This window comes from Penicillium roqueforti (genome assembly GCF_015533775.1).
Source record: "Penicillium roqueforti strain LCP96 04111 chromosome Unknown scaffold_01, whole genome shotgun sequence".
In the NCBI taxonomy this organism is placed as follows: Eukaryota; Fungi; Ascomycota; class Eurotiomycetes; order Eurotiales; family Aspergillaceae; genus Penicillium; species Penicillium roqueforti.
Genome location: NW_024067565.1, coordinates 1,225,419 through 1,240,828, shown reverse-complemented (window position 1 = coordinate 1,240,828; position 15,410 = coordinate 1,225,419). Strand labels below are relative to the sequence as shown.

The following is a 15,410-nucleotide window of genomic DNA, read 5'->3' as shown; positions in this document are numbered from 1 at the left end:
CCAAACTTTGATACAGGGGCATTGGGAAACTCACCATCAACCACATCAGCATGGCAAGGCGTCGATATAATACCACGGGACTTTTAGATTCCCCATTTTTTTTTACTATTACAAGGAAATCTGCACGTTTGGACAAATACATACTTTGAGATAACACTCAGATTGACAAATACATACTTTGAGATAACACTCAGATTGCTCTTAGATTGTTCAGTTCGCGAGTCGCAAACGGGCATAATCGCTGAAGCACCCTTTCCGAGGCCAAACCCTTATTCAGCCGCCTGCACAGCCCTAACCTCCTCATCCTGAGGAAGGATATCCGGCACAGGCCCCAGAGGTGTGATAGCAAATTGATTAATCTGCTTGTGACTTTTAGTATAATGGAACTTGATATGCTCGAAGTCCGTCGTATCCCGGAAAGCAGGGATCTCCCAATACAGCTTGCGCACCCAGCGGTGAATAGCGGGGAATCCGGAGCGGATATCACGCAGATTGCACTTGAAATGCTGCACGTAGACTGGGTCGAACCGAACGATGGTGGTGTAGAGTCTGATATCAGCCTCGGTGATCTTGTCGCCGAAGAAATACGGCTTCGAGGCTGCTTGCTGCTTAGCGAGGTGATCTTCGACCTTGTCTAGCGAGGAGAAGAGTGTTGTTACGGCTTTCTCGTATGCTTCTTGCGTGGTCGCGAAGCCAGATTTGTAAACGCCATTATTGATGTCGTTGTAGATCCAGTCGTTGGAGGCTTCGATCTCGGCTTGTAGAGCCTTGGGGAAGAGGTCGATTTTCTTGTATTCCTCTGGGAGAAGATCGTCGAATTCATGGTAAAGCATGCGGATGATTTCGGAGCTCTGGTTTTGTAAGAATATGAAATTGGAAATGTCTTCTTTGGGAAGATTGTTTCATACCTCGTTGCTTACGATCAGCTTGGTCTTCTTGTCGAAGAGAACTGGGACGGTGAACCGGCCCGAGTAGTCTGGATCATTGGAGAAATAGACTTGTCGGATATGGGTGAAGTCTGGGTGTAGAGGATCGGGAATAGTGTTCTCCCCGGGCAGTTTCTCATCGGGAGTAGCAAATCGCCAACCTAAGATATGAGTTAGAACAATGCTATTTCCCCACAACTCATGAGATAAATTTGACCTTCTGCCCCAAGATGCCAATGCACCGAAGTGAAGGAGATGATGTCCTCGAGGCCCTTGAGCTTCCGAGTAATTAGAGTCCGGTGAGCTAGTAGATAATTAGTCACCGATCGAGTGGCCAGTCAATTGGAAGTTCTTTCATACCCCAAGGACAGGCATAAGAGACATAAAGATGGTACCGGCCCTTCTCTGGAGGGAATTGGGCTCCAGCCTCCCTAGAGATCCAGTTCCGAAAGATGGATTGCTGACGCTTGAACTCGCCCGACTTGTCGCCGGGTTTCACCCAATCGGTGATTTTCATGGAATTTACGGTCTTGAAATATAAGTTAGCGTAGCCAAGAGAGCTGTTGTGGCCGTGTTTTGTGTTTCTTACAGCCATATTGCGGGAGTAGATGATTGGTACTGTGGGGAACACAAAGCTATGGTGAACTGTACGAAGAGGCCCTGCGCGTAGAATACACTTCAATGGTTGGGATCTCAGAAGAGTAAAGAACATAAGCGGCAGACACAGTGGAATTCACTCTTATATATAGAAAGAATACAAATGTCGTCTTCGCGGGGTCATGACGTCCCCGGGCATGACCAAATGCTGAGTCAGATTTGCTTATCGGAAGATCGATCAGCTTTGACAAAGCGATCTGGATGGTCTTGGCACAGCCTTGAGCGATTTGATATTGATTTGTACACAGGTGGTTTACACTGGTCATTCTACACATATTTGTACTCATATAGAGTCTGTGGAGAGTGGAATAGTCATGAAATCTACCTATTGTACTAGCAATATGCAGCCAACCGGCTTTTCGTAGATTCTAATCGCCTTATTTTGTGAGCTTGACCATCACGTAGGGAACCTCGACATCCTCTTCTGTCTGGTCCTCGGCGGTCACCTCGAAGATTATATTCTTCTGATGCTCGGGGACTGGCTTCTTACTGACGTGCTCCACAAGCTTGCTCATACTGCAAGGTACAATGTCAGTAATCTAACTCACGCATGGGGTAGCTATAGAAGAGAAGATACTCACGGTAGAGGAAGGCGATCCTTGACCTTCGATGGGGGATAGAAGCTTGCATACAACAAGCTGACTCCAGAGCTGACCATGGTGATGTCCAAACCCTTCTCGGCGAAGAAGTCGAGGAACTCCTGAAGCTGGATGTCTTCCACCTCGAATCGGTCCCAGAGCTTGTCAATTGTGACCTCGCCTTGCTTGCCTTGATACTTGCCCTTTTCGCTACCAATCGGCTCACTGAAGCTAAAGAACGGAAGGGCCAAATTAACAAAGCCGTTCTTGTACTGCTCGATGTCGTCCTTGCCGTCAACAATCTTGTACAGTTCGAGGCCAATAAGACCGGTGGCTAGGGCAGTAGTTGTGGCAATCGCCGGGATGATCTTTCCAGCGATAAATTTGGTCTTGTGTCGGTCCGCCTGAGGGATCTCGTAGTTGTCTGCACGGAGGTTGCTAGCCGCGGTGATGAAGTCGATGTGGTGATTGGTGTCATCATCCTTCTCAAACTCAACTGGCTGCAAGCGGAAACCAGCAAGAGACTTGGGCGAGGGAAGAGATGCGACCAATTTCTGGATTTCCTCCTCGTCATTGGACAAACCAGCTGGCTGCGCATTCGGATCAGGGTCGTTTTCATTGGCCTGAATCTTGACATTCGAGCTGGGAGTGAACTCGGGAACAATCATGTCATCAACTACCCTGCGGTAATAGTCCTTGTCCGCACCGGGGTTCTTGATGCCGTAGTTGAACGCATGGAGGTTAGCACCGGCAATAACAAATCCAAGATGAGTTGGATTAGTGCTGTCGAACTTCAAGGGTGTAGGGGCGCGCTTAGGTCCAGACCAGAATAGTTGACCGGATGATGTCTTGGAATCTCGGGGGAAGTTGTAGAGAAGCTGCTGGATCGCGTTATTGTACTGCGCTTCAAATTGTTGGCGAGCCCACACAATACAATCATCGAAAGTTAGAGGTTTTTCAGTGACCAAGAAGTCACGCAAGTGCTCCAAGGTTTGCTTCTCATTACCCGCTTGCTTGAGGGTCTGCTGAATGTAGTCGGGTTGAGAGAGGTACATGTTGACTGATTCAGGGGGACCAACGAAGTAGGTTTGGAAGACATCCCGTGCCCATGCAATGGTGTGCTCAATGCGGTTCGGGAAGCTCTTCAGAGTACACATAGGGAATGACTTCTCCGGGGGATCCTGAGAGCTAGAGTAGGACTCCGTGATGAAAGGAAGAACGACCTGAGTGTTACACTTGGTGCCCAGGGTACCACTCTCCAGCAATGGCTTGCGGAAGAAGACACAGCGGCGATCAACATATGTCCGTGCATCGACGTTGTCTAAAGCGTTTGTCACACCATCAAGGCCGTTCCAGAAATCCTCATTGAATACATGTTCAGTGTCGGCACCGACGCGATCACGAAGAGTGACAATCTTGTCTTTCAATTCTCGGTTCATTGCTTGAGCGGCCGCAGACGCGCATTCACTCTTGAGTCTGCCGACGTCCTTGGTACGGAAGAGGAATTGCCGGTTAAGATTGCTCTTCTCAATCTGGTCCATGTCGGTGACGTAAAGCTTTCCTTTCGGACCCGTACCCAGACCCATCATAGCCCAATTCTTCAGCGTCTCACAACCGATAGCACCAGAACCGACCAAAAATTCGGTGACATTGGCAAGTTTGTCTTGGTATTCCTTGCCAAACACCGCAATTTGCCCATCGTAGCGGGTACCAAGAGGCTTGCAGCTTTCTTCAGATCGAGTGACTGATGAGGGCAAAGACTCCAAAGAGTCAAAGTACAACCACTGATGAATAGGACTGAACTTGCCGGAGACAGCCTTCAGAACTTCCTGGGCGGCGATACCACCGAAGAAAGCTGCCAATGGGTTCAGGTCACCGCGGGCCTGGTAGCTCAGCTCCTTTATTATCTTCTCATCCAGTTCGACTTTTTCCTCATCAGTAGCAGCAAGATCGTTAGCGATCTTCAGAACCTCCTGGGCGTCGCTATCATTGTGGGGATGAGGTAATTGGCCATCATGAGTCTCCGCGAACTTATGAAGAGCCTGGATACCAATGTGCAATTGTTGTGGCCGGTCAAACTTGGCATAGTCGGACATGAGAAGCTCGGGCTTTTTAAGTTGATCCTCTAGTGGCTGGAAATCAATGAACTTGGGCATCTTGACCTGAGCGAATAGACCACCACCCTCGTAGGATCCTAGACCAGACACGTCACCAATGGTGAAAGTATAGGGACCTTTCACAGTAACTTTGCGAGGATCACTGTTGTTTAAGCCATCCATGCCCTTGACTTCAGTGAAAGTGACAAAGTCACCATCCTCGAGTCCATGCCTTGTCTCATCGAGCGCCGAAACCAACCCTTCTTCATTGATAGCCGCCACAATTCCACCAGCAGGCTCTTCACCGGTGGGATCACCCACAGTGAAGTTCTTTCCAAAGTCATTGAAGATATAACCAAAGAGACCGAATGTGTCTGTAATTGTAAGGTAGATGTTGTTCTTGTGGCAGAAGTCAGCAATCACCAGTTGCTCCTTCAAAGGTGTCTGTGTGAGCACCACTGCCTGGTAGTGCTTTAGTCGTTCGAGATCGCCCACGAGGCTCTGGCCCTCATGGACTGTAACGGGAACGTAGGAGTTCAACTCGGCGACTCTCGGGGCGGTAACTTCAGCACGGGGCTTGCCGACGTCCTCTGGCTGAAGGAAAAACTGCGAAGAAAGATCCGAGATAGCGACTGCTGCGGGGTCGTATAGGGTGAGGGATTTGACACCGGCGAGGGCGATGTTCTTGGCTATGGAGACAATCAGACGTCGGGATGAAATCGAGGCTTGATTAATAGTTGAATCACATACCGATTTCCACGCCCAAGCCCTTGAGACCTACAATCAGAACATTGGAAGATCCCATGCGCTTCATGGCTTCGTGACCAAGAACGTATCTCTAAGGTGTCAGCACATACTCGGGATCTGTATGTCATAAGAGGGATGCGGGGGGCTTACAGCTGTCGACTGTACAATGATTCGTCGATCTCCCCATGCTTGATAGCTTCGATGGTTTCTTGGGGGTTCTCGACCTGCATTTTAATGTCCTTTGGTAAGATATATTAGTGGCAATCTTATCTCTAAGATCAAGACTAATCATACCGTCATGGTTCTTTTCTCTGGCCGAGCTCCGACGACGTCGTGTTCAGAGGCTCTGCGCTTTCCGGGCTTAGCCGCGTCTCGAACAGGAATGTTTGAAGGAATGATGAAAGTCAGGAGGTGAAAGCCTTGCGATAGAGCAAGTCTTTCAATAGTGATGATAAATCAAGTTGCAACGCCTAGCGTACCAGGTACCTAGCTCAACGAGCACGTAGAAGAGTAGCAAAATCCGAGCGCAATCGACGGACGATAGAGGTTTATGAAAGAAAAGAGAAAATGGAACACTGTGTAAGGTAGGAGGTGCGAATAAGTAAAGGACAAGTCAGTAAAGAGTATGAGAGAGATCGAGAGAGGGACCGACGTAAGAGGGGCCGACAGCTAAGAGATGACTAACGGGCGGTGAGACGACGATTGGCCTTTAGCCCCGCGATTCTTCCATGGGAGCTACTGTTCTCGAGTCACAGAGTGTCTTGTTGAGAGTTGGAAGCTGTGATATCTAGATAATATTGGGGTCGACTCTGGAGAATGAAAACCACCTCTATCTTCTCCGATTGGTTCTGAAGCCTACTATTTCACACGTCACGTTTGACGCGCCTCGGCGTCAACGCGAAGCTTGGCGTCGTCAAACGCTTTATCATATGTGTCGCTTTGAATTCGTGGGGCGCGGTCTATTATACTGGCAGCGTAAGAACGGTCCAACGGAGAGAAGGAATTTCCCTAGGTGAGTTATCTGCATATACGCCTGTGATGAGCTCGTGATTGATATGGATCCGATAGGGAACTCTCGTCAGAATGCTCCATGAGATCCTACTCTCCCTCTCCGGCCAGCCATCCCTCCTCTTCCGTACACAAAGGAAGGAGAATTCTGTCGCTCAAGATGACTTTCCCCTTCTTTCACCTCCGGAGAAAGCTCTCCTCGCCTCCGTTGTCCATCTAAGCCGACTCCACGCGCAGCTGCGGAAATATGCCTCCGATATATCCTCTGCGAGTCCATCAGTTATATGCCGCTCAGTCTCCACAGCTGTTATTGGAACGCATCTAGGTGAATTCCAGAAGAAGATACTGGAGGTTGAGAGGGCAATCCTTGCCGAGGACAGCGGATATGTCGGAGGGTATGGTATTGTCCCATTGTCGACTATCGTGGGAGAGTTCGCACCATGGACGCGGCGCATGGAATGGCTCTGGACTATTATCCGGTTCATTCAACCAGAAAGGAAAAACACCGAACCTTTGCATGGCTCCACGGGGGCAGCGCTCATAGATCACCTGCGGACCGAAGCTCAAACAGGATATCTCGATATCAAAGACATGGCCCTGCAATTAGCGACAACGGCTGAGACAGCATGGATGAAACAGCTTTCGATGTGGTTACTTTATGGGAATCTTCCCATCTACGGGAAGGAGGACTTTTTTATCCAAGAGGATACCGAAAAGGAGAATGACGAGGCACAATTCAGCATAAACGTCCGATTGCTCCCAAATTTTGTCACAGCACAAACAGCAGGCTCAATACTATTCATTGGTAAATCTCTCAATCATATCCGGGCGAAACGGAAAACCTCAATAGCAGGAACCTCTACTGCGCCGGTTACGTTATATCGGGAGCACATCGAGCAACTTGCAGGCCTGAAATCACCAATTTCGCCTTCAAAACTGACTACCGCCGTTGACTCCATTCGCCTTTCCCTTTCTCAATCAACCTTGTCGAAATTGTTGCCCCTCCCAAAAATTCTAGAAATTCTTACTTTGCTTCACAATTTCCTTTTACTAGGACGAGGGGAGTTTGCGGTAGCTCTTGTAGCACATGCAGATTCCCGCATTGAGGAAAGCCGACGCCGAGGCCCATCAGCGACTCGTCCTTTGGGAAAACCTGACGTCCTTACCGTCAAAGAAGGTGATGTCACAGCTGCTCTAGCTGAAGCATGGGCAGAGCTTTTCTCGCTGGAAAAGGAGGAGGACCCGGCCGACGAAGAACTTGAACTTGCCCGGGACCTTCTTTCTCTGTCCATTAGTGGCCGCAAAAGTGGCCGACCGATGACGCCTGCCCAAACTCCCAACTTATTATCCAAAATCTCAAAGGTCTCATTTGAAGACCTGCTCTTCCCCACGCCGACAACCCTCACTTCACATATCCGAGCTCCTCTAGACCTGTTCATCTCGAGCTCTGATATTGTCATATATTCTAAGATTCATTCTTATCTCCTGGGAATACGGCGGGCTCAAATCCGGCTTGGGGATCTTTGGAAACGAACTCCGTTGCGGCGAAACTACCCTACGCCATGGGGACCGCCCAGAAGCAACAGTATCTTTGGCCAAGCAAAGCTAAAGGCAAGAAGAGATAGAGATAATGCCCGTGTTCGCCAAATGCGTCATATCTGGGCCACAGGAAGTGCATGTCTATTTATGCTTTCCGAGATCGGTGGCTTTTTCCAAGGAGATGTTGTCAATGAGTCGTGGCAGCACCTTCGCCAATGGATTGAAGGAAGCTCTTCATCTACAGCATCAGCCCCTGGGTCCCGACCTGGAACCGCATCCTCTTCTAAATCGCAGCATAGTTCCAAGACAGTGTCTCCTAACCAGATTCCGACCAGAGACTTCCCCGAGTCTGGCCAACAGACCATGGGACGGCACGATCCCGAGGCTCTCACGGTTGCACACCGGCGGCACTTGTCATCGCTGGTCCAGTCCCTCTTTTTGACTGAACTACCCTTCACAAACACCATGAGAGGACTACTCACAAATATCGACCGCTTCGTCGCCCTTGTGATCCGGTTGGAAACCATCCAACGCAACATGGATCTAGAAACAGATGAAGGCGTGGAAGACGCGTTGGTGGATTATGCCCAGGAAGAACGCGATGTATGGGAAGAGTTACGTACCACTCGAAACGATGTCGAGACGGGTATTAAGAATCTCGTTGGGACCCTGCGGGACATTGACGATAGTCGCTCGGGAGAAGGCAAAGGACCCGTGGAACTAGCAACGAACTTCGGTCATATGTGGCCTGGTTCCCGGCACGTTGATGACAGCACGAGCCCCGGGTTCAGTCATTACGTGCCCCATAAAGCAGCGGGGGTAGATCGTCTGCTCATGAAACTAGATTTCGGCAGCCTTCGCAGCGGCTTCGGACACGAGACGAATGTGGGTTTCGCCGGTATGCTATAATGTTCCCAAGCGGCCCATTCCTAACAGGTCTTTTTTTTTTGTGTGCTTCGTTTACGAGTACCTTCCTAGCGAGGAATTGGCGTTTATTCCCAAGGGAATTGGGTGATTGGGACGGTTGATGGGAGTCTGGACATTGCGTGTATCGTTTTTCCCCTCTCATTTCTTTGCACTATTTGTTCGTGGTGGTCTTCGCAAAGCCAAATCGAATTCAGTTAATCCATTGCCGCGAGATGAGGTCATGTGTCTGTCGGGGATCTCCATGAAAACCAGCCGCAGGAGAGAAGGAATGCGTTGCTTATTTCTTTATTAACAGAAATATCACACATATCCCTTGACTTGTGACTTATAACTGCCCATAATTTTTTGTGGAACTTGGAGCCTTTGGATGTCTCGAAATATTTATCAAATCATATCAAGTAGGAAAATAAAATGCATTACGCTTCCAACTAGCCGTTGAAGCATTCCGTGGGCTTTTGAGTTACCCAGTCGGAACAAAATCGGAGTCCATTGCCAAGCCCCCGAAAATGCTACAAGAATATACAATATCTTGGCCCATGCTATGGCTTTCGACATTTCACAAATATCAAATATCGGATGTCTGCTCTTGATCTATCCTGGATGTTGTATACTGCCGTACATCGTATACTGGAGAAGGCGGTCATTGGCTTTTCTGCCCAAAATCCCTTCACAATTGTAAACCCAAAGAAATCAAGAGCCCAACTATTCTAGATACTGTCTTTACGCCGCCAAAAAGAGTATTAGAGGCAATGAGTCAGAGCCCCATCACACTGAATATCATAGGTAAGCGGTTTGTTGGATCTTGAGTCGACTGAGCACATGCCCAACACATTCCCAATATATCCTGTTTAATGCCCCTCCTTCTGAACGTTTGCATTTCATATTTTCCCTGAAGGCCATCCCAAATTTCTATTTTACCATCTTCTCCTTCTTTGTGCCACACATTGTTTCCCTTGCTCTAGCTTAGCTTACCTGGTTCATCCTGTTCGTCGCTCAAAATGCCGATCCTCCGGTCTTGACACTACTAATTTATATCCAGCCATCTAGGCGACCCCCGCAAATATTGAGAAGATAATGGATCGCCATGTTGTGCTAGATTGGTGAGCACTGGCTTTGCAGCTTTCGGACTTCGCTCGATTTTACTAATGATTAAACAAAGGTACAATAACCTAGACTCTCGGGTCGTTGACCTCGTCGGTGACTTTGTTGGTGACGAGCTTTTCATAATCGAAGGAGATTCGCTTCTGCTCGAATGCTTTTCCAACGACAAACTTGATTTCAACCCTGGTTTCCAGGTCTTGCATGCGACTTACCTTGCCGAGAAGTTGTTACAAAAGCTTCAACAGCGCAAGTGTTTCTTCGAGATTGTCTTTTTCGCCGAGAATGCCTCATTATGCATTCCCAAGGGAGTTCACAGAGACCTCCACGCGAGGTACCTCCTTGCCCGAGAGGCGATCATACAGCATCTTGTGTCTATTCGCGTCCAACCATCGCGATACTTCCAGGTTCTGAGGTTTGATAACTTCCAGTCCGATGAGTTTAAAGCTCATCTGATAAGTTCGGGGGCCTATTTGTTCATGTGTCACGATGGTGCTTCTTCCGAGCAAAACAAGGATGATATTGCTAGTGATATCGACAGCAGCGATTCTGAAAGTGATTCTGACAGCAGCGATCTCGAAGATGGTGACCAGAAAGGTTCTTTTGTCGATAAGCGAGGCGAGATCTCAAGGTTCAAGCTCCGCGCGATGATCTACTGGTTCGTTGTCCACGGATACAACATTGCTCTCATCAATAGTCTTGAGTTCCGTGACACCAAGGTAGGTCTTTTCAGCTGCAGAAGACCAAGCTCTGTACTCACAATATACGCAGGTCATGGCAATGGTGATTGAAAGCTCCATAAAAACGAATCCCTTATCGACTGGCCCTGAAACAGACGATCCCGATCAATTGTGGAATTCCCTCTCCCAATTGGATATTGAGGACAGCCAAGACCAAGCGGAGGATGCGCTGGACTACGATTCCATCAAAAACGAATCGTCAAACCAGGCTCAAACAGATAACTTTCTTCAACAGGCACTTCTTGAGAAGCCCGAGCTGTCGCAGCGCCAATGTCTGGTGGTTGCTACGCTTAGCTCCATGCTTTTGGGTAGCGTGACGGATAGCCTCGAAAATAAGATTGGAGCACAGTCTATGCTTTTGCACATTGTACTTTTACAAAACACGCAACTGTCGGATCGATCAATCCAAACAACAACTGTACCCAAAAACTTGAAGTTTTTCAATGAATTCGTGAAAACCGCGAATGCTTTGCTCAGCTCGAAGCTTTGGGAGAAAGAAATGAGCGACCATAGCCTACCTTGCGACCTGTCTGACCTCGTGGACGGAACATTGTTCTTCGGAGTCCAGTGGATGGTCGAGAAACTCGGCATCCAAACAGTAATTTCATCGGCCACACAATCCCCGTTCAACACTCTTGCGTCTCTGGTGGACCGCATTTGTGGAACAACACTGCAATGTGAAGCGATTGGGGGAGCTCCCGCTCCCTTGGAACATACCACTCACGGAATTATCTCTAAGCCTTATCATGGCTTTGAAAAGGTGCTTCCATTTAGCAATGCAGTCTTCGATAAAATTCTGGAGCCTGTCCAGCTCGTAGTCGATGAATCTGCCGATGCGAAGAGTGATTCGCAAGTTTTCAAGGAGTTCAAAGAAGATAGCCACTGGCATAGCTCCAGGCCCCTTGATCAAAAGAAAGTCATCCTAACCCCCCAAGAGGTTGAGCGAAACCACAAACGAAACCAGCGTTTTATGGCCGAGATGAGAGATTATGCTGCAAGTCTCTCTGGATCACAACCAGAGCCGATTGTTGTCGAATCTTCCAGTAGTTCACGTCAGAAGTCTCACCAAACTCCTTCGGCAAGCAGAGACGTTGGAACCCACCCGACGACCTCGAAATCAGACAAGAAATCTCACTCCAAATCTGGTAAACCATCCACCAAAGAGATGGCCGCAGCTTTCGTTCATCAAAAAGCAATGGAAGTCACTCAAAAACAGAGACAGAAGTGGAAAAACGTGTACAATGACGAATTTTCTCTCATCGATGATCTTGTGACTCGTTTTACGAAGCTCAACGGATACTTAACTAGTCTACCTAAAGACAGTCGACAGGTTCTGGAGCCCGAAATTCTGACTTGCATGATTGATACATTGCTACGCCTTCTCTTTTTCGAACGCATAAATCCGCAGAATAAAAAGCATATGTTGATCGTGACACGCATTTGGGAGATCGTCACTTCTCTTGTGAAAATCAAGCAGGGTATCTCATCCGATATTGTCGCATATGTCTCGACTGTCTGTGAAGTACTTGGTTTGCCAGCTGCCCAGCTTCATGCCGATAGTGAACAGAAACTATCTTTCCCGGCGTTCAAAATTCCTAAAGCAGCACCCAGCATGAGTATTGAGATGAGCCCAGTTGAATTCCAGCTTCTACATGGTGGGCCTTTCATGGAGCGCAGCATAGACTCATTGCCCGACTCCCGGACGCCTGATTTTGCGCCCGACCGCTGGCAGCGTGAAGTTCTGGACCAGATCGATGCAAAGAAGAGCGCATTCATCGTGGCCCCAACGAGTGCAGGAAAAACATTTATTTCGTAAGTCGCAATTTTTCCTGATTGAGAGTTATGCTAATATTCGTCAGCTTCTATGCGATGAGACAGATTTTGAAAGAAGATAACGATGGAATTCTTGTTTATGTTGCCCCCACAAAAGCTCTTGTCAATCAGATCGCAGCTGAGGTGCAAGCCCGATTTTCCAAAACCTTCCCAGCCAAAACCAGCGGGAAATCGGTTTGGGCCATCCACACAAGAGACTACCGCATCAATAATCCTCAGGGATGCCAAATTCTCATCACGGTGCCCCAGATTCTTCAGATCATGCTGCTTAATCCCTCGAACGCCAATGCATGGACTCCCCGCTTGAGGCGTATCATTTTTGATGAGATTCATTGCATTGGCCAGGCCGATGATGGTGTCGTTTGGGAACAACTGCTTCTGATGTCCCCATGCCCAATTATAGCACTCTCGGCTACCGTCGGAAATCCCCAGGAATTCTACAACTGGCTTGATTTTGCCCAGAGAAGCAATGGATTTGACCTCAAAATGATCCAGCATCACCACCGTTATTCGGACTTGCGGAAGTACGTGTACCAGCCCCATGGTGACTTCTCGTTCAAAGGGTTTTCCAGCACTCCTAGCTTGGCCCGTTTGGGCCTCGATGGAGCAGATGATATGACGTTCGTTCATCCTGTCACTAGCCTTTTGGACCGCACCAGATCGATACCAGATGATCTTGACTTTGAGCCACGTGACTGCTTCACCCTCTGGAAAGCAATGAAGGACCTTCAAACAAAGCAGTTCCCTGTTGATCCATCTCTGGATCCATCCATCTTTTTCTCGAATACTGTCATCCAAAAAGTACATGTCATAGAGTGGCAGGGACAACTGAAAAAGTTGTTAGGGGAGTGGATGAAAGACCGGGAATCTCCATTTGAGACACTTTTACTCCATCTCGAACACCCAACAGGGTTTGTAGTCGAGAAAGAAAAGGACTTATCGAAACAGGTGTCTCGGATGAATGGCCTATCTGGCACCCTACACGGGAACCTGGTCGACACAACCCTCCCTTTGATCGCCTCGTTACACGCTCAGAATGCCCTCCCCGCGCTATTCTTCAATTATGACCGCGGTAGATGTGAAGATATATGCCAATCGCTGTTGACACAGCTACAAAATGCCGAGACAAAATGGAAAGAAGAGAGTCCGGTATGGAAATCCAAGATTGCCAAATGGGAAGTATGGAAGACATCCAAGCTGTCAGCAAAGAAGAAGCTTGAAAGGGCTACCAAGAAGAAAACAAGTGGAAACGCTGACGAAGAGCCAATTTCCAAGGCAGAGCAAGCCAAAGAATCAGCATCTACCGATTTCGGCTGGCTTGATCTCTTTGATCCGAAGAGGCCTGTGGATGGATTCCATTTGGCTGACTTCAAGAAAGTACCCGCTTCCGAGTTCCTTGTTTATTCCAAGCAGTTGCAGTGGCGCTCGGTGCCTCAATGGTTGATAGATGCCCTAGAGCGAGGAATTGGTGTCCACCATGCTGGTATGAATCGCAAGTACCGTCAAGTTTGTGAGATCCTCTTTAGGAAAGGCTTTTTACGTGTCGTTATTGCAACTGGAACTTTGGCTTTGGGTATCAACATGCCTTGTAAGACAGTCGTTTTTTCAGGCGATTCCATTTTCTTGACAGCCCTGAATTTCCGCCAAGCCGCCGGAAGAGCAGGTCGCCGTGGATTCGATGTCCTGGGAAATGTTGTTTTCCAGCAGGTCCCACCATCCAAGGTGCAACGACTGATGAGTTCGAGACTCCCAAGTCTCAGTGGACATTTCCCCATTACGACAAGCTTGGTTCTACGGTTGTTCATCTTGCTATATGGATCAAAGCAAGCTCCGTCTGCCGTGAAATCAATCAATTCGATCCTCTCAAGTTCTCGCATTCACCTCGGTGGCCCTGAGATGAAGCAGACGGTGCTCCACCATCTCCGATTCTCTATCGAATACCTCCGACGAAACAATCTTCTTAGCAGTACAGGTATGGCTGTGAATTTTGCGGGCTGTATCTCTCATCTGTACTACACAGAGAATTCTAGTTTTGCTTTCCATGCCCTACTGAATTCGGGATACCTCCAAGATCTCTGTCAGGACATAGAGACAAAGCCAAAAAAGACTCTTGAAACTCTGATGCTGGTCATGGCCCACCTTTTCGGGCGTATTCCCCTGCGAGAGTCCACCTTGGAACGGTTCCAAAACGCGGAAAAGAAGCCTTCCTCGATCGTGGCTCTTCCACCTTTACCGAGAAAAGCAGCCTCCGCCCTACGTGCTCACAACAGACAGGTCCTAGATGTCTACACTGGCTATTTCTCCACTTTTGTCGAGCAGCATATCAAGGAACCAGACTGTTCGCTACCATTCAGTGGGATCAAGTGCGGTGGAGAAAGTTCCTGCGAGCAACTCGGGTTCTCGCAGTTTGACCACATCTCCCCATCAATCATATCACCATTCTTCGCCCTTTCAGGAAACGGAGACCAATGCAGTACTGTCTTCGAACTCAGTCAGATGGTTCGCAGTGGCGTTTGGATTGAGGATTCCGTCATTCCATATGTGGCTGTTGATCCCAACGAGAACGCCATCCCTCTCAATGCATACCTGTATGACTTCTTCAAGCACGGAAATGTTTCTCAGTTGGAGACTGCAAACCGCATCCGTCGCGGAGACATCTGGTTTGTGCTGAACGACTTCTCATTGACTCTGGCTACCATTAAGACTAGCATTGAGGGCTTCCTCAAGCCTGGAAGCAATATCGGTGCAGACATGCTCGATGTTGCTGGCGGAGGCGACGATTACGAAAATCTCGTGGATGATAAGGCCGTTGATCAGATTGAGGCTGAAAATGCTGGAAAGATGGACGTCAAACTAGACAACAAGCAGGCGTCTGCTGCCCCCGTCCCCACCTCTCGGCCCCGGGCGAAGAAGGTTGTGATTGATAGCTGGGAGGATGAGATGGATGATGAAGATGATGAAATTGAGGATGAAGCCATCAATGCTTCCAAAGATGCGAGCAACGGGCTCAGCTCTAAAAATACGCAAGAGCCAGTGGATAATTCTTACCGATCCATGTTCTTGGTTGCCAAGGCCTTCAAAGAACTGCACGCCGAGTTTGATAACAAGTTCAAGGCCATGTGGGCTTAAGAATGAGTTGTGAAGGATGGGATACTACAACGAGATACTAAATTGAGAAATATCTAAAGTGAGAGAGTTCTGAAGTAAGAGATATCTAGAAGAAGTATTGAAACTATGTATTGGGGAATTGAAATACGTATT

General features: G+C 48.4%; 3 protein-coding genes across 3 annotated transcripts; 1 reads left to right on the top strand and 2 right to left on the bottom strand.

Moving 5' to 3' along the window:
- Window positions 1–269: 269 nt before the first annotated feature.
- Window positions 270–1,521, bottom strand: LCP9604111_889 (glutathione S-transferase family protein; the record flags this gene model as incomplete). Its single annotated transcript, XM_039072616.1, has 5 exons — window positions 270–851; window positions 909–1,087; window positions 1,144–1,230; window positions 1,287–1,455; window positions 1,516–1,521. 5 exons carry the CDS (start codon window positions 1,519–1,521, stop codon window positions 270–272), a joined length of 1,023 nt encoding a protein of 340 aa, XP_038933437.1.
- A 439-nt stretch (window positions 1,522–1,960) lies between these two features.
- On the bottom strand, window positions 1,961–5,304 carry ubaA (E1 ubiquitin-activating protein ubaA; the record flags this gene model as incomplete). Its single annotated transcript, XM_039072605.1, has 5 exons — window positions 1,961–2,099; window positions 2,165–4,946; window positions 5,008–5,093; window positions 5,155–5,243; window positions 5,299–5,304. The coding sequence occupies 5 exons, from the start codon at window positions 5,302–5,304 to the stop codon at window positions 1,961–1,963; spliced, it is 3,102 nt and encodes a 1,033-aa protein (XP_038933436.1).
- A 629-nt stretch (window positions 5,305–5,933) lies between these two features.
- On the top strand, window positions 5,934–15,278 carry LCP9604111_887 (uncharacterized protein; the record flags this gene model as incomplete). The annotated part of the gene is made up of 8 exons (XM_039072594.1): window positions 5,934–6,016; window positions 6,073–6,081; window positions 6,150–8,449; window positions 9,446–9,462; window positions 9,526–9,578; window positions 9,638–10,295; window positions 10,348–12,128; window positions 12,176–15,278. The coding sequence occupies 8 exons, from the start codon at window positions 5,934–5,936 to the stop codon at window positions 15,276–15,278; spliced, it is 8,004 nt and encodes a 2,667-aa protein (XP_038933435.1).
- Between the last annotated feature and the right edge of the window lie 132 nt (window positions 15,279–15,410).